The sequence below is a fragment of the Lithobates pipiens genome, unplaced genomic scaffold (genome assembly GCF_037356315.1).
Source record: "Lithobates pipiens isolate NorthernLeopardFrog02 unplaced genomic scaffold, aLitPip1_a1.2 Scaffold_18, whole genome shotgun sequence".
NCBI lineage: Eukaryota > Metazoa > Chordata > Amphibia > Anura > Ranidae > Lithobates > Lithobates pipiens.
Window position 1 is genome coordinate 568,955,773 of NW_027507758.1, and position 24,913 is coordinate 568,980,685.

The 24,913-nt window shown below is 42.2% G+C and overlaps 1 protein-coding gene across 2 annotated transcripts in view; it reads right to left on the reverse strand.

Annotated features, from left to right (window-relative positions):
• PKHD1 (PKHD1 ciliary IPT domain containing fibrocystin/polyductin) overlaps nt 1–24,913 on the reverse strand; it is a 975,887-nt gene that overhangs the window by 69,704 nt on the left and 881,270 nt on the right. For both annotated transcript variants that reach the window (XM_077489019.1, XM_077489018.1), the window contains 2 exons: nt 9,922–10,057; nt 6,549–6,636 (listed from right to left, as the gene is read on the reverse strand). In XM_077489019.1, coding sequence (XP_077345145.1) covers nt 6,549–6,636; nt 9,922–10,057 — 224 coding nt within the window. The remainder of the gene's footprint in view (nt 1–6,548; nt 6,637–9,921; nt 10,058–24,913) is intronic.

Sequence of the window (24,913 nt, forward strand, 5' to 3'; positions counted from 1 at the left end):
ACAGGGTCACAAGAAACTTGTTGAGAAAAAAATATGAAAATGAACTGCCAAATATTTGAGAAGAATCAAAAGTGAAGCTACCAGGAACCCATTATCCTCCAGTGCTGTCATATTCCAGAAATGCAACCTACCTGGAGTTCCCAGAAGTACAAGGTGTTCAGTGCTCAGAGACATGGCCAAGGTAAGGAAGGCTTGCTACAGATCTTGGAATGTGGTAGCTACAGTAATCCCCAATGAATGAGAAAGTAAGGATGAGCCGAACACCCCCCTGTTCGGTTCGCATCCAGAACATGCAAAAAATTAGTTGGAACACGCGAACACCGTTAAAGTCTATGGGACATAAATATGAATAATCAAAAGTGCTAATTTTAAAGGCTTATATGCATGGTATTGTCATAAAAAGTATTTGGGGACCTGGCTCCTGCCCCAGGGGACATGTATCAATGCAAAAAAAAGTTTTAAAAGCTGCCATTTTTTCGATTTTAATAATGCTTAATGTGAAATAATAAAAGTGTATTATTCCTTTAAATTTCGTACCTGGGGGTGTCTATAGTATGCTTGTAAAGGGGGGGCATGTTTCCTGTGTTTAGAACAGTCTAACAGCAAAATTACATTTCTAAAGGAAAAAAGTCATTTAAACTACCCGCGGCTATAATGAATTGTCGGTCCGACAATACACATAACAGTTCATTGATAAAAACGGCATGGAATTTCCTCACAGGGAAACCCCGAACCAAAAAAAAAAAAAATGCATGGGGGTCCCCCTAAATTTCATACCAGGCCCTTCAGGTCTGGTTATGGATATTAAGGGGAACCCCACGCCAAAATTTAAAAAAAAATGGTGTGGGGATCCCCCTCAAAATCCATACCAGACTCTTCATGTTTGTTTGTAAATTTTGAGTTGTTTGTTTATTATTCTTACGTTAACCACTAGCCGACCAGCCTTTGTATAACGATATACAGCGGCAGGTTGGCTTTCCTGGGCAAATCGCCATAGCTGTATGGTGGCCCTTTAAATAGCTTTAGCCGGCGTGCACGTGCACTGCCTGACGTAGGAACCAATGCATGTGCCCAGCGGCCGCAATGTCCGCCGGGTACCCGCAATCGCTCCTGAGAGAGACGGAACGGGGGATCTGTCAATGTAAACAGATTCCCATTCTGTCAGGGAGAGGAGAGAGATCTACTGTTTCTAGTGATTAGGAACAGCAATGTCTCTCTACTTCCTGCCAGTACACTACCCATCAGTTAGAAACATCTCCCTAGGACATACTTTATCCATTGCATGCCCCCAAGTGTTAACCCCTTCCCTACCAGTGACATTTATACAGTAATTAGTGGCTATTTTTAGCTCTGATCGCTGTATAAATGTCAGTGGTCCCAAAAAATTGTCAAAACTGTCCAATCTGTCGCAGTCCCACTAAAAATCGTTGATTGCCACCATTAGTAGTAAAAAAATAATAATAATAAAAATGCCATAAATATAACCCCTATTTTGTACACACTAGGGGGGTTATTTACAAAAGGAAAATCCACTTTGCACTGCAAGTGTACTTGGAAGTAAAGTTGCTGTAGATCCGAGGGGGACATGCAAGGAAAATAAAAAACAGCATTTAGCTTGCACATGATTGGTTGATAAAATCAGCAGAGCTTCCACTCATTTTAGATATACAAAAGGTAAAAATAGTGTAGCGCTTCTATGGTAAAGCAATGTAGGGTGCCAACAGCTAGCCCGACGCGTTTCGACACATATGTCTTCGACAGGGCCATCCTCGTTCCAGCTGCATTGTGGAAACTTGTGCCCATTTCAATTGGACTTTACTTCACCCATTTATATTATTCATATGATTTCTGTTATATGATTACCCTTTTAATATATGTTGATTACACTTATCACCATAGAAGCGCTACACTATTTTTACCTTTTGCTTGTTGAACTTTGTTTGTTTTTGGTGTTGGCTGCTGTTTTGGCTGTTTTGGCTGCTTTTTTGTGTACATCTGACTATAGCGCAGTGTTTTCCCCCTATTTCTACCCATTTTAGATATACCCCTTAGATTTAGAGTGACTGCACTTCCAAGTGCACTTTCAATGCAAAGTGGATTTGCCTTTCGTAAATAAACCCCTATATGTTTTGCCCAAACAAATCAATATACACTTATTGCAATGTTTTTACCAAAAATATGTAGAAGAATACATATTGGCCTAAACTGATATGTATTATAGCAAAAAGTAAAAATATCGGGGGTTTTTTCAAATTGTCAAAAAAAGAAAGATCAGTAGAAGGGACACATCCTACTGACTGTAAGCTATTTCCCTTTGAGTTGATATTGTGACTAGCACAACCACAGCGCATAGTACACATGAGCTGAATGCCGGGCAACATCAATCGCTTCAATAAAAAATGTTTGGCTTCCGGCCGTGTGTATGGCAGCCGGTCCGACAGAAGCCGCCCGATCAAGCATGCTGGAAAACCAGCAAGCGACCAGTGTGCTCTGGTGGGGGGGGCCATCCCCCTGTCGGAACACAATAGCTCATAGATTCATAGATCGCTTTACTAACATCAGATTGTCAGTACAGCACCTCTGACCTGAGCTGTCAGTTTTTCGTTCATTCAACCCGCTGGGTTGAACAAAAAAAACAACTGATAGTGTATACTAGGTATAAGGCGTTTACTGAACATTCAGTTTAACTTTCAAGATTTTGCACCGTCAATCAGCTTTGTTAACTTTGTCTTATGCCCCGTACACACGAGCGGATTTTCCGTTGGATGGTTTTTCCGACGGAATTCTGCTCAAGCTTGGCTTGCATACACATGGGTCACACAAAAGTCCTCTGAACTTTCGAACGTCAAGAACGAGGTGACGTACAACACTACGATGAGCTGAGAAAATGAAGTTCAATGCTTCCGAGCATGCGTCGAATTGTTTCTGAACATGTGTAGGAATTTTGCGCGTCAGAATTTGTACAAAACGATTGGAATTTCCGATCGAAACTTTTTCCAACTGAAAAATAGAGAACCTGCTCTCAATCTTTTGCTGGCTGGAATTCTGCCAGCAAAAGTCTGTTGGAGCATACACACTGTTGGAATTTCTGACCAAAAGCTCACATCAGACTTTTGCTGGCAGAATTTCTGATCGTGTGTATGGAGCTTAATGCTCCTTTCACACTTGTGCAACTTAGGTTCCGACTTGTGAGACCCAAAATCCAGGACATGAGAGCCATTCCATTTGTCGCTGCGAGTGAAAAATTAGGCATTTCTGGAGTCAGTTAGTGTGAAAGGAGTCTTAGTTTGACTCTTTAAAAGAATTCCAGGTGTTACTGACAGGGCATACTAATTTAAATTTTCCATATATTGAGTAGGCCTGATTTCCAAAGGTCTTGGACATAGTGCCTTAAAGTGTATGTCAGAGCAAAATACATCTCTGCAATACATGTTGGCAGGTGTAAGTGCCCTTTATCTATTGCTCCTAATGTGGTTATATAGATTGTACAGTTACTGCCTCTTTATATTTCAGCTGTGGTGGGGCACAGGGAGTTGGGGTATGGGAACCGGACACCCCTGATCAACAGGATGTACAGCTGTGCTGTCAGGTGAGAGCCCTCTGCAGGGCTGAACTACCAGGGTGACCAGAACAGGACACATTGAGGGAAAGATGGAGAACATTGCCACCCCTGACCTTTGTCTAGCAGGTGCTGTGGCTTGGTTTAGGATGACCTCGGAGGCCTAGGGTTGGCACATCATCCCTTTAAAACCAAGCACATTATAATTATGCAATTTGTGTGGCTTATTAAATTGGTAATTAAATTCACTAAGTGCCTTACCTGCATTAAATTAGCCCCTGGACCTGTGTAATTAGTATGTGCTTGGTTTTAAAGGGATGAGGTGGCAACCCTATCGGGCCTAAGTGAGAAGTACCCTATGTGTGAGGAAGGAACACCCTATGTGGGCAACACCTGTGAGAAGAGTCTGATAACCTCTGGGAAGGTGACTGCAATGGTACATTGAGACGGTATTGAGTGTTATGCACAGACTACTGTTAGACCTTGTACACACGGTCAGACATTCCGACGGAAAATGTCCGATCGGACCGTGTTGTCAGATAATTTGACCGTGTGTGGGCTTCATCTGACTTTTTCATCACGTTCCAAACGATCGGATTTTCCGACAACTTTGTCCGACCGTGTGTATGCAACACCAGTTTCGGACAAAATCCGATGAATTTTATTGTCGGAATGTCCGACCGTGTGTACAAGGGCTTAGGGAGTTGTGTAATGGAGGTACAGTGTTCTGCACTAGAGACTACTATCAGGAAGTCGTGATATTGACTCCTACTTTGTGAAGAAGATGTACTGGTGAGTTGTAAAGAAAAGTGTTAAACTACAGTAGATATTCTTTTAATCCAGGGAACAGACCTCAGGCCAGGAATGTGTGTGTAGGCAGGTTTCAGCCAAGGAGAGTGTGATACAATATGGTGGCGTTTGTCCAAAAGGACAGGTAGGTGACTATCCCATCCAAGAAGAAGTGGGGTAAGCTTATCTCAGGTTTTTCTTTTTATGTTCTATTGCCAGTTTTTGGTTGATACACTGCCTACTGTTGTTGAATCATTTTGTTTGAAAATTCAATTAAACACAAATTAATAAAAAAGAAGTGGGCTGGGTCCAGAGTTAACATGGTGGGAGCCACCATCCTATGGAGAACCCTTACATACATACACATTTCCCCATGTTATTTTCCTTTAAAATGCTGCAAATACTGCAAAATACGTATCCATCCTGACAGAAATCCAATGAGCTTCTAACTTCCTGTTTTCACTGAGACTCCAACCAGCATGGTTACCACTGCTTGCTGGACTACAGAACTCAATCTATCCACCACCCCTCTCTGTCACTCTTCATGTGTATACCTTGATTTATTTTACAGCAAAACAAAGCCATTGACTTTATTCTCAAGAGTCTGCCAACACACTGTGTGGTTCTTGAGAGATGTAGTTTTGGAGCAACTACATCTATAACAACTGAGCTCCAAGCAGTTGTTGTTGGAAGAATTTTACAAGCTGGGCGTTTAGAACAGAGTCAATGCTTTACACATGATATACCTTTGCTTACACAAACGGCTGAACTGTAGTTGACCCTCTTTATGTTAATGTACACTACGACTTTTAGGAGAAGCACGCTAAACCAATTCCTATTGCACTTTGTTACCCTTAGTAACCACTTTGTACTTTCCACTGTCCTAACTCTGTCTTCATACCCTGATGTGCTTTAACTGACCCAAGCTGTAGACTGTGTGATGGTTACTTGCATTGTATCCCTTTAGTAACTTAAGACCAGCCAAAGACAAAGTTTCAGAAGGTTTACCTAAAATAACTTGGCATGGAAGTAAAACAAAGGCAACAGTCTTTCCCTAAACTAATCCCTATCGCAGGCTTGTAGCTGCCCCAGCATACCTGCATAGGAAAAAGTCTATACTTGGCAAAAGTCCATCTTGGCAGTATCCAGAAGCTGGTGCCTTCAGGGCAGACTACAGGTCACAGCAACCCCCTTAAGCTGAGTAAAGCTTCTAAAGCCAGGTGTTCTGTAGCAGACACTCTGCATGATGCAGCAGGCTTGACATGATGGGCTCCGGCAACGGAAACCACAAACAACGAGCAATAAACTACAAACAGCAGTAGCGGCTCCCAGGATCCAGACTCCTGTCCCTTTTATAATACGCAGAACCAGTGGGTCATATCCAAGAAGCCCACCAAGAAAGTCCCGAGAAACATAATCAACTCCCAGCTTCGTGGGACTGCTTCCTGGCTGGGGCAGCACCCAACTGGGCTAAAATAGGCAACCTGCCTACAGGCTGCTTGTAAACACAGATGGCTTATGCAGCAATGTTTACCCAGTACCAACATATGGCACATTTCCCTGAACATGAAAGTGGCACTTCTAGGGAAATACACCATATCTGCAGGTAAGCATCGATGCAGAAGTCATTCGTTTGTATGGACAGCTCTTTAGCTACAGAAAAGGGCCAAACACTTTAAGCTACAAGACTCAAGACAGGAGTGTGTAAATGTCCATGTGCATGAAGCCTACCCCAACATCCCATTCAGCACCGGGGCCAATAATCTTGGGCATGAAGTAGAATGTGACTCACTTCATGTGATATTGCTAGGCCATACAGTGCTGTGACATGAAAAAGTCTAAAGGCCTCAAGTGCAGAGAACATCATCTCACTCTTAAGTGCCTAACAAATACAAGACACTCTCTGCTGTTTTACCCAAGTCTGGCTTATTATTTCCCATCTGCTATCCATAACATACTGTTTACATTGCAAGCTACAGTATACAGCTGTAAGAGTTATATCCTCTTACACCACCTAAGGTATGATTTGTATTCTAGTCTCCATCACTAACCCTTTACTATATTGCGAAGCTCCAACCCTACCCTATGAGGTTGTACCTGCTTTTATACATGTTAGGTAGCAGAGCACAGCGATACCCTGGTACAGTGCACCAGCCTATAGATTTCATTATATAATACAACCTTCTGCAGTCACACATACCTTTCAGATTCATAGTTGAAGTGTCCTTCAGATAAACTGATAAGCACCAGGGGCTGGAAGAATGTCCTAAATTCCTAACTCGATTTCCCTGAAAATCAAAAACGAAAAAAAAAAGGATTATATATACAAATTCACAACAAAAATGGCAGACTGTAGCTTGCAACATCTTGTAATCAGACTCTGCATTAATCCAGAACAAAGGTATTCAATAAAAAAAAATCTGCCATAGTTTTCTTGTTGTGTAGTATTTTATCACAAGCACAAAGGAATTAGGTTTATGCCTTGTACACACGGTCAGACATTCCGACAACAAAATCCATCGGATTTTTTCAGACGGATTTTGTGCCACTTGTCTTGCATACACACGCTCGGACAAAGTTGACGGAAAATCCTATCGTTCGGAACGAGGTGACGTTCGTTACGTACAACAGGACTACGTAGAGGCTTGTAGCCAATAGCTTTGGTCTCATAATTTATTCTGAGCATGCGTGGCACTTTGTCCGTCGGAATACTCTACAAATGATCGGAAAAAGTCTGATCGAATTTTGTTGTCGGAAAATTTTAGATCCAGCTCTCAAGCTTTTTCCGTCTGGATTTTCTGACAACATAATCCAATCGGACCTTTTTCGATGGAAAATCTGACTGTGTGTACAGGGCATTAGAGGTTTTTAGGGGGTTAGGTTCAGGCTGACAGGTTAAGGTTTGGGGCTAATCTTAAATCAAACCTATGCTTTGCTGATGTAGGGAAAAATAACAAGTTCACTCTACACATAACTCCCAACTGTCCCTGATTTTGAGGGATTGTCCCTAATTTGGAACAATGACCCTCTGGCCCTCTTTCCTTTTCATGTGTCCCTCATTTTGGTCTGATCTATATAATTGCAAATAAAATGCATATTTATCTTTCAAAAAGTGTTTCCCAGTGATAAACCTTTCATCCAATTTCCAAATTGCTGCATTTGTAAATTAAAAAAACAAAATGTGTAAATTAAAGGTGGTAAAAAAAGCACTTGTGGGTTTAACTAATCTTTTTTTTTTTTTTTTTAAATATAAATACTGCGCTATCCAAACAAAGCAGCTAACACGCTAAACATGGGTATTTTAGCTCAAACCTAATAGAAAATTGTATATAAAGTGTAGCGCTAAATGGTTATACGTAAATCTGTGCACACATTGACCTTGTGACAAAAGAGTAACAATTGATTTCTATTTCAAATATTTCAAGATAGTGCTCTCCAATATTGCTATATGTTGGAGCTTATTCAAATATATGTATATTGTATGTTATTTTGTATTGTATGTTATTAGTATCTGTTTTTATGGTATTGTGCACCCGGGGGGTATATCTAAAGTCCCAACACCCATTCTTCCTCTTTGTCACTATATACGGGATGATACCACTGTGTTCACATGTTTTCAATATAGCTACACTCCTTCCCATAAACACAAACTCCTCGCATACTTTTGCTAATAGGTGTCCCTCGTTCCTTTACAGCAGCATGTACCCTCTTTTTCTTCACTCCCTCACCACTCCATTCAACTGCCAGGAACAAAGAAAATACCAAATACTTTAGGGTATTGAACAACATGTGGATTGCATCATGTGACAGTGCTTGTGCTTGGGACAGGAAGAGTCCTCAGCCCTGTATAAGCCCTAATTGGAATACTTGGAGTCTACATAGGGCTACTTTTCTTCACTACGGGTGGCCAGGCCAAACCCTGCTTGAAAGCAGAGGTGAGTATGCTTTGTTTGGTGGGGAGACATTTAAGGGGACCTTCACTAAAAAGTAAAAGTGCTGCCCTAATAACTTTCATTTATTTTATTTTATGGTTTCTCAGCTTTCTCAGCTCTCGCCTAGGCGAGAATGACATGCACCTAGCCATGCCCCCTGCCCACGCTCCCCCCCCCGCCCCCGCAGCCTCCTGGAACATAGCAATATCCCAGGATCCTGCAAGACCCGTCCTGCAACGCAGTGTGATCTCATGATATAAATGCAACTGTAACAAAGTCAAACTTGAACTTTAAGGGCTTGTTTACAAAAGCTTTGTTCTCTGAAGAACAATCTGTGTTCAGATCACTCATCAAAGAGCATTTGACAGGCAGTGATCAGGTGTGTTAAAAGGTTAGTTTTAAGGGATTAGGTTCAGGTTGACATTTATGATTAAATGTGGGGATTAGGTTGACATTTAGTATTAGACTGAAATTGAGTGTGGATTTGGGATTAGCTTTGGGTTGAAGTGATGTGATGTGATTCGCACTCGCACTTCGGTGCCGATCACATGCGATGTCTGTGCAGTGCGCGTTCAGCCATACAGATGTATGGCTGAACTTGCATTGGATGTGCATAGAAAAAGGTGCAGGTACTTTTTTTTTCCCGCGCTGGAATTGGATCACATGGGTGTTCGCAGAGGACAGTGTAAACTGCCTGAGGGAGACATGCGATGCGGTAACCGACGCTGGAATTGCACTGGTTCCCTCATCGCATATGTGTGAACCTAGCTATAATATATATCCAAATAAATAAATAAAACATTTCTTTATCAGTTTAGGCCAATATGTATTCTTCTACATATTTTTGGTAAAAGTTATAGCGTCTAAAAAATAGGGGATAGAAGCGGCTCTCTGCGGTTTTTATCATGACTGCGATATTGCGGCAGACATATTGGACACTTTTCACACATTTTTGGGACCATTCACATTTATACAGCTATCTGTGCTATGAAAAAGCATTGATTACTGTGTAAATCTGACTGGCAGGGAAGGGGTTAACACTAGGGGGTGATCGAGAGGTTAAATGTGTGTCCTGGGAGTGATTCTAACTGTGGGGGGAGGGGACTGACTGGGGGATGTGACCAATCGGTGTCCCTATGTACAAGGGACACAGCATCGGAATCCTCTCCTCTGACAGGACATGGATCTGTGTGTTTAAGCACACAGACCCACGGTCCAGCTCAGTTACTGGGCAATCGCGGGTGTCGGGCACGCACATCGGGCCCTCAGTGACACGCGCTCCCCCTAGCGGCCCGGGAAGGAGATCACGTCATATGACGGTTGCCCAGAACGAGAGCTGCCTCGTCCCGCTGTCATATGACAGTGAGCGGGCAGCTAGTGGTTAAGGGGGAAAATCTTTCACCTTAAGTGGTTAATGGTCAGACATCCAAATGTGAAATTCTATTTCGCGGCTGAAGCTTTCAGGTGTAATTATCTAACGGATGCGGAAATCAATGGGAGAACACAGCAAGGGGTCCCACTGCATTGCTCTTTAGGCCCACTGACATCAACTGAAAACCGAAAAGCTACATTTGAAGAAGTAGTATTTGCAGTGTGACCATAAACAAGGTCTTTTACAATTAAAAAAAAGTAGAGGAGTACCTTGATATCCAGGAATGTAATTTTAGGCTGTATCAGAAGTGGCTGTCCAGCCGGCCCCCCCACTGGCTGTACGTCAATGAAGAGTCTATGAGGTCTCACGTACACAGCACTGCGACTTTCTGCTGCATCACTATTCCTGCAAGAAATGGACATAATTTTCCATTAGACATGAAGAAATGAGGACAAGAAATAAAGAGCCTGGGATGGCTACCTTTCCTTTGTAGGGAAGAAGTACACACTGCAGCTAAACCTGTTGAAGTCTTTATTTTTGCTATGCAAAACGTTATTTTTGAAGATGAATTCTTTTGACGTGTTCACGTCTTTTGTCACAGGATTGAGCAGAACTGCATGCATCCATCTTGGCAGAGAAAGAGTTAAAAGGGGGCTCTTGACAATTCTTCCTGTGGTGTGTACACCCAATGTAACCAATGTGTCCACACAATGCGGCCACACCCACGAATGTGCAATTCTGTCAAGTGATTGCATACGCAAACAATCAAATCACCAATAACTCCCCTTCTCAGATAACTAATAATATTCAAATCGAATAAACTTGCCAAAAGATTATAAATGGTCCCAAACAGATAAGTCCAAATTTGCAAAATAAAGATCCACCATGAGAATAAAAATGAAATCCACTATGAGAATGAAAATGAAATCCACTGTGAGAAGTGAAATGAGATCTTCATAACCGACACCACTGTAGTGCTCCAGCCACTATTAGTACACACAGTCGGTTACTAGAGGTTCAGACCTTAAATATATGGAAGTCTTATGCTGCATACACACGGTCGGATTATCCGATGGAAAATGTTTGGTAGGGGCTTGTTGGTGGAAATTTCCGACCATGTGTAGGCTCCATCGGACATTTTTCTTCAGAATTTCAAACACACAAAATTTGAGATCTGGATCTCAAATTTTCCGACAACAAAATCCGTTGTCGGAAATTCCGATCGTGTGTACACAATTGCGACGCACAAAGTTCCACCCATGTTCAGAATCAAGCAGAAGAGCCGCACTGGCTATTGAACTTCATTTTTCTCGGCTCGTTGTACGTCACCGCGTTCTTGATGTTCGGAATTTCCGACAACATTGTGTGACCGTGTGTATGCTAGACAAGTTTGAGCCAACATCCGTCAGAAAAAATCCGATGGATTTTGTTGTTGGAATGTGCGATTGTGTGTACGTGACATTACAGCACTTTAGGGGCAAATCCCATAAAGGATGGACAGGCACAGCACTCAAACCTCAGCTATTAAAAATAGCATTGCACATAATGCTTCAAAGCACTTCTTTCCGATATAAAATGGATGGGTGGTTCTCCCACATACGCCAGGGCATAGAGAAGAGCAAGTAGAATTCAGATAGTGGAGTACAATCAAACCAAGTTTGTTTAAAAAAGCTATACCATGTACTCACAAACCAAAACAGGATGCAAGTATATTTCAAACACCCTCCCTACACGGTTCATCTTTTTCCAAAGGGCTACAAAGTAGCGTAGGGTGGAGTTTAGTGGTGACACCACTGGAGGGTGTTTGAGATACATTTGCACCTTGTTTTTTTTTTTGTTTTTTTGTGAGTACATGGTATTTAAAGTTGAACTATAGGCAAAATTTATAAATTTATAATCCCTATCAGTTTTTGTTTTTCACCATCTGTTCCCCATTGCGGAGATTTCCCTTCACTTTCCCATAACCACACAGAAAGTGAAATAAAATCCCTACAAGTTAAGGGAATTCCTTGGGGACCCCCAGGTCACCAGAACTAGTGTCCCTATTGGAAGATTCCCCCTCTATTACTTTTCTGGGGAAAACCCAAAATGTAAGATTTTCTTTTACTTTCACTTTCAATGATAATGGTAAACAGGACAATTAGAGAGGATGAATCTCCCTAATGGGGGCACAGACAGCAGTAAAAAATTACAGACATTCTAATCTCTCTCCACTCTTTCCAAACTAAAAAAAAGATTTGCCTTTAGTTATACTTTAATCTTCATTCTCACAGTGGATCTTTATTTTGCAAATTTGGATTTATGTGTTTGGGATTATTTATAATGTATGGCTGTTTAATTGATTTGCTTATTAATAATTATCTGAGTTTAAAGTAACAGCACAACACAATCTTTGTTTAGTTTATAGTAGGATTTCTTTGTGTTTAAATATCGGTGGGTGGTGCTATTGGTTTTAATTACATTTTCTTTTGGTTTCTGAGAACTTTTAACATTTAACATTTATACATAACTCTCTTTCTGATTGATTTAGACTAATTTTGGATCAAATTTGATCAAACCTGATCAAAAAGGGTGAAAAATTACTGATTATTTTGCATTGAATGGCAGCACATTTTTTAATGAATATTGCAACTGATCAGATTGTGAGATTACATGGTGGAAAAAAAGGTGTAATCCATCATTTACAAAAGTTATAATCATATCTAGCGATTTAAATCTATTTCCATGCATGTGGCATACGGATCAAATGGGTATCAACAACAGATCAACGGCAAAGATCGATGGGGAAAGAAATTGATAATTTATCGAAACTTGTATGTCCACCATAAACTGTAAAAACGTTTTTTTTTTTTTTATAATTTCTTTATTTTTCTTTTTATATCAGGAAAGAAATGAACAATCCTTCTGTATATTACATTCCATTTCTCCACATACAGCCAGACATGAAATAAAAAAAAGAAAAAGAAAACAAGAAAACATAATAATAACTTGTTACATTCCATTCCATCTGCTCCTGTCTGTTTCTGATATACTATCTAATAAAGATGAATAAAAGAATGAACCCTAATAAACATAAGGAAGCCACAAAGAGGCTAAGAAGACATAGAAATAAGAAGAGTCATCTTCCTCTCTCATTTCCGCCCACCGTGTTGTTACTTCTTGCCGCGTCAGATGGAGGACGCTTCCACCAAACCCGGCCATAATACTCTAACTACCTCTCAGTATTCTGACTGCAGTTTCTATTTATAGTCCATTTCCCCCTCCTTTTCTTACCCCCTCCCAAAAAAAAAAAAAACATTTAATTTATATAGCGATCAGTGCTATAAAAATGCACTGATTACTGTGTAAATGTCACTGGTAGGGAAGGGGTTAACACTAGGGTGCGATCAAGGGGTTAAATGTGTTCTCTGCTCAGTGATTCTAACTATGGGGGATGTGATTTACTAGAGGAGGAGCCAGATCTCTGCTCCTACTTAGTTAGGGAGACTTAGAGAGACTGAAGCCGCGTACACACGAGAGGACTGTCCGTCCAACTTAGTCCGCCGAAACACATTTCAGCGGACAGTCCGCTCGTGTGTGGGCTTCAGCGGACTTTTTCAGCGGACAGTCTGGCGGACTAAGTCTTTCGGAATTTCCGTAATACAGTCCGTCCAACTTTGGTTTCAGCGGACAGTCCGCTCGTGAGTAGGCTAGTTCGACGGACTAAGTATGGAGCATGCTCAGAAAGGATTTACATGGCGAAAGGTTGCATTGCAGTGTATTGGACGTCGTATTTCTAGTCCCATCGTACGTGCTGTACACGTCATCGCGCAAGCTTTCAGCGGACTGTCTGTTCATCGTGTGTGGTCAAGTCCGTTTATTCGAAAGTAGGACGGACTGTCTGTCGGATTGTCTGACGGACTTAGTTGGCCAGACAGTCCGCCCGTGTGTACGCGGCTTTAGATTTGTCTCTCCTTTCCTGACAGAATGAGGATTTGTGTGCTTACATACGTACATCCCCGTTCTGGCTCTCGTGCCCGTGATCCCGCGTGGCCGGCGGACATCGCGGCCACCAACCACGCTCATCGTGTCCCCGCCATGGAGCGGGCGTGCATGTGGTTGCTCTGGTCTTAGCCGAGCCGACATACAATGATGTTGATTCGCAGGAACATGACGACCTGCAGCTGTAAAATGATGGCGACTGGATGGCAAGTAGTTAAAGCTGAACTACAGGCACAAAAAGATTAATTCTAATATATTTCCCCATAGCCATAAAAGATCCTAATACATTTTATATGTACCAAAAGCCTTTGCCAACCCAAATGGTACCTTGTAAAATTGTCAGTGACATCATCACTGTGCTGTACATAGTCTGTGCAGAGAGCAAAACTGTGGGAGGGCCCCACCAGGCACCATCCACTATAGAAAACTACAGAAGGGAAGCGGAGACAAGGCCAGTCACCCTGCTTCAAGAAGAGGGAGCAGCAATGAGCAGTCTTTAGTACAGGAAACTCCTGCACAGAGGGAAAGTCTCCCACTGGATTACTGTACAGATCATAAGAAACACCCAAAGCACACCAAGATTCAAGAAGGAATAAACATGTCTCTTGTATTTAAACATTCTTTGTTTATCCTGGAGAACTGTACATTCTCTGGTTCTAAAGCCTTAAAGTGGTTGTAAAGGCAGAAGGATTTTTACCTTCATGTATTCTATGCATGAAGGTAAAAAAACCTTCAGTGTGCAGCGCTCAGCCCTCGATCCAGTGATGTGCATGAGTGCAGCGGGTCTCTCAGGTCTCTTCCTCCTCATTGGCTGAGACACAGCAGCGGGAGCCAAAGCTGCTGTCAATCACAGCCAGAGAGGAGGGAGCAGGGTGCAGGGCCAAGCTGCACTCTGTCTGTCTTTTGGACACACAGAATAAGCTTGGGAGCATGCAAGCAGCTTGCTCTGGAGGCACTCACTCGGCAGGAGGGAGGAACCAGGAGAGCAGGAGGGAGACCCAAAAAATGAGGATCTGTGCAAAACCATTGCATATGACATAATGCAATGGGGAACTTTTAATGCTGAACCTTTGGTGTCACTTTTACCTTCTAACATGAGAACGACCCAAAGCACACAGCAAAAATTAGCACACAGTGGTTGAAGTAGAAAAAGATGAATGTCCTTGCATGGCCTAGTCAGAGCCCAGACTAAACACCATTGAAAATCTGTGGAATGACTTGAAGACTGCAGTCCACAAATGGTCACCATTAATTTTAATTGAACTTGAGTAGTTCTGCAAAGAAGAGTGGGCAAACATTGCAAAGCCTAGATGTGTAAAAGAGACATATCCCAACAGACTAAAGGCTGGATTTAAATCAAAAGGTGGTTCAACAAAATACTGGCACAAGGGGGTGATCCCTTTTCCAACTCAGTGATTCTGTTTTTGATTTTTTTTTCAAATTTTTTGTGACATGTTGGTGTTCTATCTTTCACTTGAATGTTAATGTTATAATACAGCTGGATCCAAGTAACAGGGTATTTCAGGTCAATATCCAGATGGACCCTAAGCCCTGCATATTGGGTATCTTAGATGATCTTCCTATTGAGGACAACCCTAAACATGCCATAACCAGTGCTTTTTTCCAAGCACGTAAGCTTATCCTTAGGCCTGTTTCACACTGAGGCACTTGTATACCGTCATGAAAACATTGAGCCCTTTTGAAGAGCTTTCCAGGCGCTTTTGAAGAGCTTCTCAGGTGCTTTTGCATTTTTCATTAATTTCAATGGAGAGGGTCTTTTTTCACCACCCTGCCAGCGCACTGCCCCAGTGTGAAAGCATTCATTGATTTTAATGAAAATAGGTTTTTCGTGAGCTTTGGGGTCTTAGGCACTGGAAAGCGACAGAGCCCCCCTGCCTTATGAGAATGGATTACCCAAATGGGGACACCCTGAGGTTGGAGAAATACATTTCCCAGCATTGGGGACGTCCTGGAAAATTCACCGCTCTATGGTCTGCTTGGTTAGACACTCCGACCTTTCTCCAGTTGATTTAGTTTTAGACAGACTACTTCTGTAACATGGAGATTGATTTTACCTATGATGCACATGTGTTGGGTATTGGGAGGATATAATACCTCTATTTAAAGGAGTTGTGAGAGGTGGAGGAGGGGATGAAACAGAGTAATCATATAATTATTGTCTCAGTGGTGGATTGTGTCTGACTGTAAGGCTGCTTTCACACTGCAGCGGGAGCGGCGTCGGCGGTAAAGTGCCGCTATTTTTAGCGGCGCTTTACCGTCGTTTTAGCGGCGGTGTGCGGGCGCTAGCGGGGTGGTTTTAACCCCCGCTAGCGCCCGAAAAGGGGTTAAACCCGCCCGCAAAGCGCCGCTGTAGCGGCGCTTTGCCGGCGGTATTGCCGCGGTGTCCCATTGATTTCAATGGGTAGGAGCAGTATAGGAGCGGTGAATACACCGCTCCTTCACCGCTGCAAAGATGCGGCTAGCAGGACTTTTTTCACCGTCCTGCCAGCGCATCGCTCCAGTGTGAAAGTCCTCCGGCTTTCACACTGGAGTTAAAGGGGCCGGTTTTTTTCAGGCGTTACACAGGCGCTATTTTTAGCGCTGTAACGCCTGAATACCGCCCCAGTGTGAAAGCAGCCTTAATGACAATGTTGTATCTGGAACCAGAAGTGTTGGATTGCATGTGCTTGTTTATCTCAATAAAATCTAAATAAAATAAAAAAACAGCTGGGTAAAACAAAAACCGTGTCAGTCTTTATTTCAGGCGTCAAAGCAACAAAATGTGATTATTTTAAAGGGGGTGATTCTTTTATATACCCACTGTATGTAAATTTCTGTTAAAATTGTTGGCACTATACCTGAATCTGCAATACCTGGAAATGTAAACTGGAATACTAAGCAGGTAGGTGGCTTTCCCTCTATGCAGCTCATGTCTTCAGTTTCAGGTTTGTGTACAGTGTACATTTAAAGACCCAAAGAAAAAGCTGTGTTGCCCATGGCACCAAAATCTTATCATGTCTAGGGTGAGTTAGAAAATGAAAACAACCATTTGACTAGTTGCTTTGGGCAACATTGCTTTTCCCTTATGTCAGAGCTTGACAGAAGGCAATGTGATAATTTAGAGTCTACTGTAATGTTAAAGCTGACCTCCAGCCTTCCCTTCAGTCTTCCACAAATGTATAGGCTCCTCTCCTGTACAGAAATGGCTTACTCTGATTTCACTGCACACTGTCAGCTTCTCTCAATGTGAATCTGAAGCTGCAGCAAGTCAGATAGAGCACATCTTTTTTCCTTTGCTTGTAGATGTCCAGCATGATCTTGCCACCCCCCCCCCCCCCCCCAGCCTGACTGTCCCTGGCCTGCCCCCTTTATTCAATGGATTTCAGTTCTTTCCATTATGAAGGCTCCGCATCACATTCGGGCAGCGCCCAGGGTGGTCTGCATTCGAATGTAACCTGTCTAGAGATGCCCACTCCTCCAGACTGACCTCCACCTATCAAGGCATTTTGATATTTGCCAATCATGAGATCTTGATATCTTATCTGGAGGTACACTGATTAGCCCTAACTTTAGGCCCGCCCACTTAATATTGAGGTCTTGTGTTTGAGGATGCCCCACAGATGCTCAATAGGGTTTATGTACGGAGACATGCTTGGCCAGTTCATCACCTTTACACTTAGCTTCTTTAGCAAGGCAGTGGTCGTATTGGAAGTGTGTTTGGGGTCATTATCATGTTGGAATACTGTCCTGCAGCCCAGTCTCCGAAGGGAGGGGCTCATGCTCTGCTTCAGTATGTCACAGTACATGTTGGCATTCATGGTTCCCTCAACAAACTATAGCCCCCCCCAGTGCCGGCAGCACTCATGCAGCCCCAGAACATCACACTCCCACCACCATGCTTGACTGTAGGCAAGACACACTTGTCCTTGTACTCCTTACCTGGTTGCCACCACACACGCTTGACACTATCTGAACCAAATACGTTTATCTTGGTCTCATCAGACCACAGGACGTGGTTCCAGTAATCCATGTCCTTAGTCTGCTTGTCTTCGGCAAACTGTATGCAGCCTTTCTTATGCATCATCTTTAGAAGAGGCTTCCTTCTGGGATGACAGCCATGCAGACCAATTTCATGCAGTGTGCGGCATATGGTCTGAGCACTGACAGGCTGACCCCCCACTCCTTCAACCTCTGCAGTAATGTTGGCAGCACTCATACATCTATTTCCCAAAGACACCCTCTGGATATGATGCTGAGCACATGCATTCAAATTCTTTGGGGAACCATGGTGAGGCCTGTTCTGAGTGGAACCTGTCCGATTAAACCACTGTATGGTCTTGCTTACTGTGCTGCAGCTCAGTTTCAGGGTTTTCTTATAGCCTTGGCCATCTTTATGTAGAGCAACAATTCTTTTTTTCAGATCCTCGATCTTCAGAGACTTCTTTGTCATGAGGTGCCCTGTTGAACGTCCAGTGACCAGTGTGAGAGAGAGAGAGATAACACCAAATTTAACACACCTGCTCCCCATTCACATCTGAGACCAACACTAATGAGTCCCATGACACTGGGGCGGGAAAATGGCGGGAAAATGGCTAATTGGGATCAATTTAGACATTTTCACTTAGGGGTGTACCCACTTTTGTTGCCAGAGGTTTAGACATTAATGGCTGTGTTGAGTTATTTTGAGGGGACAGAAAATTTACACTTTTATACAAGCTGTACACTCACTACTTTATCATTTATCATTTCTTCAGTGTTGTCATATGAAAAGATATAATAAAATATTTACAAAAATGTGAGGAGTGTACTCACTTTTGTGAGATACTGTATGTCTGGGCTATGGGGTAGAGTGACAAAACGGAAGCCTTTTCATACTAAGAAAAACATCCAAGCCCAGATAAATTTTGCAAAAACACATCTGAAGTCTCCCAAAAACATGTGGGAAATGCGTTCTGGTCTAATGAAACCAAGGTTGACCTTTTTGGCTATAATTCCAAAAGATATGTTTGGTGCAAAAACAACACTGCACATCACCTAAAGAACACCATACCCACCGAGAATGGTGGTGGTGGCAGCATCACGCTTTGGGGCTGTTTTTCTTCTGGAACAGGGGCCTCAGTCAAAGCAGAGGGAATTATGAACAGTTCCAAATGCCAGTCAATATTGGCACAAAACCATCAGGCTTCTGCTAGAAATCTGAACATGAAGAGGAACTTCATCTTTCAGCATGACAATGACCCAAAGCATACATCCAAATCAACAAAGGAATGGCTTCATCAGAAGATTAACGTTTTGGAATGACTCAGACAGAGCCCAGACCTGAATCCGATTTCAGATCACCCCACAGATTTTCAGAGGGCTGTGCACAGGAGATGCATTTGCAATCTGATTGCCAAGTCAAGATGTGCCATGTTGATAGACTCATATCCAAAAGGATTGAGTGCTGTAATAAGATCAAAAGGTGCTTCAACAAAGTATTAGTTTAAGGGTGCACACACTTATGCAAACATATTATTTTATTTTTACTTCCCTCCACCTAAAATATTTCAGTTTGTTGTTAAACTGAGTTATACAGTTTATAGGTCTCATTAAAGGTGGAAAACATTCTGAAATGATTTATCTTTATGTCATTTTTTTACATCACAGAAACCTGACATCTTACCAGGGGTGTGTAGACTTTTTATATCCACTGTATATATATATATCTATATATATATATATATATATATATATTGGCAGTATCAGCATTCAGTCCAAGATAGAAGCCTATATATATATATATATATATATATATATATATATATATATATATATATATATATATTAAGATTTGGATCCTTCAAGAACAAACTGTTGAATCTGGGAATTGCCAATCAGGCAACCATAACCATACCTGTACTTTAGTAATACAGAGTTTTCTGTTTCTGAGTAAGATGCACAAGACAACTTTGTTGGCATAGAACCTTATCCTCTCTAGATCTTCAATCTGCAATATGACCGACTTTTCCGCGCCCCCTGCACTGCTCCTTAATGACATCACTACCCAGGTGGTGCCAGGAATGTGCCATTCCCAGCCAGACGCACCTACAGAGCAGCCAGCAAAGAGCAGCTATTAGGCTGCAGCTCTTCAACTCCCTGCCGTTTCATGTCCTATTCCTGAACATTGCATGCTCTATTTCTGTAGTGCTATTCCCCTCCTTAACAGCTGTATTGTGGGGAATCGTCTTCCTCTTCCTCCGTACAGATATCCAGGTTAATGCTCCATTGTACAAACAACCCGCAGTGTTACATGAAGTAGACTTCAATGTCTTCCAACAAGTCTGCAGTCCTCGCTGATACAATTAGGAGATGGGACATGCTGTTTAGCGAGCAGGAGGGTCAGCGGGACAAGATAATTGTCAGGACGATGAGTAGAGACACTTAGCAGTGGCTTTTAATTAAAATCTCCTGAGGTTGATCAGGAAGTACTTTTTAAAGTAAAACTAAAGGCAACACTTTTTTGTTTTAATTTTGGATAGAATAAGTAAGGGTTATAACCCCTGTGAGTCTTTTTTTGCCATCTGTGTCCCATTGGGGAGATTTCTATTTACTCCCTGTCCCGTAGTCAAACAGTAAGTAAGAGGTAATCTTTTTAAAGTGAGGGAATTCTTGGTTGTCATTAGATTCTTAGGCCGCGTACACACGGGCGGACTGTTCGTCCAACTTTGTCCGCTGAACAGTGTTTCAGCGGACAGTCCGCTCGTGTGTGGGCTTCAGCAGACAGTTTCAGCGGACAGTCTGACGAACAAAGTTTTTCGGAATTTCCGTAAGACTGTCCGCTGAAACTTGGTTTGAGCGGACAGTCCGCTCATGTGTAGGCTTGTTCGTCAAACTAAGTTCCGCGCATGCTCAGAAAGGATTTACACGCCGAAGGTTGCATTGCAGTGTATAGGACTTCGAATCTCTCGTCCCGTCGTACGTGCCGTTCACGTCATCGCGCAAGTTTTCAGCGGACTGTTCGTTCGTTGTGTGTGGTCAAGTCCGCTCATGCTAATTTTGAGCGGACTGTTTGTCAAACTGTTTGACGAACAAAGTTGGGCGAACAGTCCGCCCGTGTGTACGCGGCCTAAGAATGTAAAGCTTCTTAAGGGCAGGGACTGATTTGAATGTACATAGTATACAAATGTAAAGCACTGTGTGAAATTGATGGCACTACCTGTAATAATAATAGTGTCCCCATTGGAAGATATCCCATCTATTCCTGTTCTGTTGACAACCCAAAGTTTGTGATTTTCTTTCACTATTGGCTATAATGGTAAACAGGACAAATAGGGTTAATCTCCCTAATGGGTGCACAGACAGTAATACAAACCTGACAGGGGTTCTAATCCCTCTCCACTCTATCCTAAAAGAAAGTTTTGCCTTTAGTTATACTTTAAAGTTAACTCCATCCAAACAGCCAAGTAACCTATCAAAATGTGTGTTTTAAAATCAACATATACAGTGCCTCAAAAACCTATTCATACCCCTAAAATTGTTCCACATTCTGTCATGTTACAACCAAAAACGTAAATGTATTTTATTGGGATTTTATGTGATAGACCAACACAAAGTGGTACATAATTGTGAAGTCGAAGGAAAAGGATAACTGGTTTTCCAAATTTTTATACAAATTAATATCTGAAAAGTGTGGCGTGCATTTTTATTCAGGCCTCTTTACTCTGATACCCCTAACTAAAATCTAGAGGAACCAATTGCCTTCAGAAGTCCCCTAATTAGTAAATAGTCCACCTGTGTGTAATTTAATCTCAGTATAAATACAACTGTTCTGTGAAACCCTCCGAGGTTTGTTAGAGAACCTTAGTGAGCAAACATTATGAAGGTCAAAAAACACACCAGACAGGTCAGGGATAAAGTTAAGGAGAGGTTTGAAGCAAGGTTAGGTTATAAAAAATATCAACTGAAAATGTAGAGTATGGCATACCAAGACATGGCCATCCACCTAAACTGACAGGCCAGGCAAGGAGAGCATTCATCAGAAAAACAGCCAAGAGGCCCATGGTAACTCTGGAAGAGCTGTAGAGATCAACAGCTCAGGTGGGAGAATCTGTCCACAGAACAACTATTAGACGTGCACTCCACAAATCTGGCCTTTATGAAAGAGTGGCAAGAAGAAAGTCATTGTTGAAAGAAAGCCATAAGAAATTCCTTTTGCAGTCTGCGAGACACCATGTGGGGAACATGTGGAAGAAGGTGCTCTGGTCAGATGAGACCAAAATTTAATTTTTTGGCCTGAAAGCAAAACGGTATGTGTGGCAGAAACACTGCACATCACCCTGAACACACCATTTCCACTGTGAAACATGGTGGTGGCAGTATCCATTTGTGGGGATGCTTTTCTTCAGGAGGGACAGGGAAGCTGGTCAGAGTTAATGGGAAGATGGATGGAGCCAAATACAGGGCAATCTTAAAAGAAACCCTGTTAGAGTCTGCAAAATACTTGAGACTGGGGCAAAGGTTTACCTTCCAGCAGGACAACAACCCTAAACATACAGCCAGAGCTACAATGGAATTATTATTATTATTATACAGGATTTATATAGCGCCAACAGTTTGTGCAGTGCTTAACAAAATGAGGGCAGACATTACAGTTACATTACAATTTGGTACAAGAGGAATCAGAGGGCCCTGCTCGCTAGAGCTTACAATCTATGAATGGAATTAGATCAAAGTATATTCATGTGTTAGAATGTCTCAGTCAAAGTCCAGACTTAAATCCAATTAATAATCTGTGGCAAGACTTGAAAATTGCTGTTCACAGACACTCTTCATCCAATCTGAAAGAGCTTGAGCTATTTTGCAAAGAAGAATGGGCAAAAATGTCACTCTCTAGATGTGCAAAGCTGGAAGAGACATACCCAAAAAGACTTGTAGCTGTAATTGCAGTGAAAGGGGGTTCTACAAAGTATTGACACAGGGGGGCTGAATACAAAGGCACGCCACACTTTTCACATATTTATTTGTAAAAAATTTGGAAAACCATTTCTCATTTTCCTGCCACTTCACAATTATGTGCCACTTTGTGTTGGTCTATCACTTAAAATCCAGATAAAATACATTTAAGTTTTTGGTTGTAACATGACAAAATGAGGAAAATTTCAAGGGGTATGAATACTTTTTCAAGGCACTGTATGTACGATAATGCAGACATCTTGTGCTCTACAAATTCTTCAAACAATTGGCCTTTAACCCCCAGGCACTGACAGTATGCAAATATCCAGCCTCTTGATGGGTGGGCATATTTGCGCACCAATTAGCCGACACAGCTGTGCCGAGAGGCGCGAAAAGCTCCTGACCCCTTCTTGCGATCAGGAGCTTTTCAAACATGTGATCGCTGTGGTGGCCAATCGTGGCAGTTAAGGTTGTTAAGGAGGGGTGGGCACTCTCTCCAGTCTTACCTACCCTCTACCTATTCATTATTATGCATGAGCTTCCAGTATGAAATGTATAGAGTTAGGACTGCAGATAATACTGGGGTGCCATTAAGTGGCTCTGTAGCTTACACCTGTATTTGCAAATGTGTGCAAACGAAACCCCTGTTTTTAATGCAGACTGTTGGTAATTGATTACTTGCAGGCTGGTTGTTGAGTTGAGCTAGGAATTTTCTTTGGTTTTGTTTGATCTACCAATTCTTACATTGCCTTATGGCTACATAGCATAAGAATAACCCCACTGCCTACTCTTTAGTCTTCTAATGAATAGGGATGGACTTCGGGTTATAGTCAACCATGAATTTGACACAGCCTGCGCAAAGTTCTGCAAATGGGTGGACATATCGACCACATTTGGCCAGTTCGCGCACTCGAAAATCCAGCTGTCCAGAAGTCTGTCAGATAAACAGCGGTAGCAATATAACCCCCATATGACATATCCCTGTTGCTGCTGGAATATAAACAATGCAGGGAGTCCTAGGGGATAACATTGACCAAATACGTTATCCAGCTGTACTCCCCCATGGAAATATTAGGTTCTTAATTGATATAAGACTATGAATGCAGTATATATGTATTTCTATATTTTGATTCAATATTTGTTATTATATGTTGTATTTATTGTTTGTTGTGGTGATAGATGCATTTAATGATAGCTTGCCTTTTCTGTCCAGCAGAGTACCTTAATGGTTAAATGATTAATTGTGATCCCAGCTGGGAGGGGGTTTGGCTTGCTATAAATCTGTCTTGTAGTTGGTTATGTAAGATTAAGGCCTGGTTCAGACCTGTGTGACATGAAAGTCGTGCGACTGTAGTCCGACATTTTCCCTGCAGTCCGACATCGATATGACTTCCATGCAACTTTAATGAATGGGATTGATCGGCAGCTCCAGCCAACATCACTTACAGTATCCTAGTCGCTTCCACTCAACTGTGCACCCCTGGGAGGGGGCGCATCTGCAGAGATCTGACCATGGAAGTACAGAAGTGCCAGCATCCTGTATCTAACCCTGGGGGTACAGCAGTGTTGGCAACCTACCAGAGTAAAATTTACTGCCACGACACCAAAAATGTACTGACACAGCCAAGATTTTACTGGGATTTCCAAAAATTTCGAAATTACAGTTTTTAAGTGCACATTTCAGTATTTAGGCTACAAACAAGTACGTTATGCAATCAGTAATGTGATTTAATGTAGATATTTAAGTGATTGTAAACCCTTGTTTTTTTTAAATTTAAAATAACAAACATATCATACTTACCTCCACTGTGCAGTTAGTTTTGCACAGTGTGGCCCCGATCACCGTCTTCTGGGGTCCCCCGGCGGCACTCGTGTCTCCTCCTTGCATTGGTAAACCCCCTGGGAAAAGCGGGCTATCTTGTGGGCATGCTTCCGAGTCCAGCATTTACGTCCATAGACACAGAATGCCAGGCTCAACACCCCACCCCTGGCGCCCGCATCATTGGATTTGATTGATGGCAGCGGGATTCAATGGCTGTGCTGCTATCAATCTATCCAATCAAGAGCCGAGAACCCAGGGCACAGGATGCATTAAGGTGAAACAAACACAAGGGTTTGCAACCCTTTAAGGCAAAAATCATATTTCTTATTTTATTTTCTGTATAGTAAGTACCTCAGGCACAGCTATAACTTTTCTGGAGACAACCCAAAATTTGGTATTTTCTTTTACGTTCACTTTCAATTATAATGGTAAACAGGACAAATAGAGAGGGAACATTTCCATAACAGGGGCACAGACAGCAATAAAAACTTGCAAGCGTTCTAATCCCTCTCCACTCTTTTGAAAAC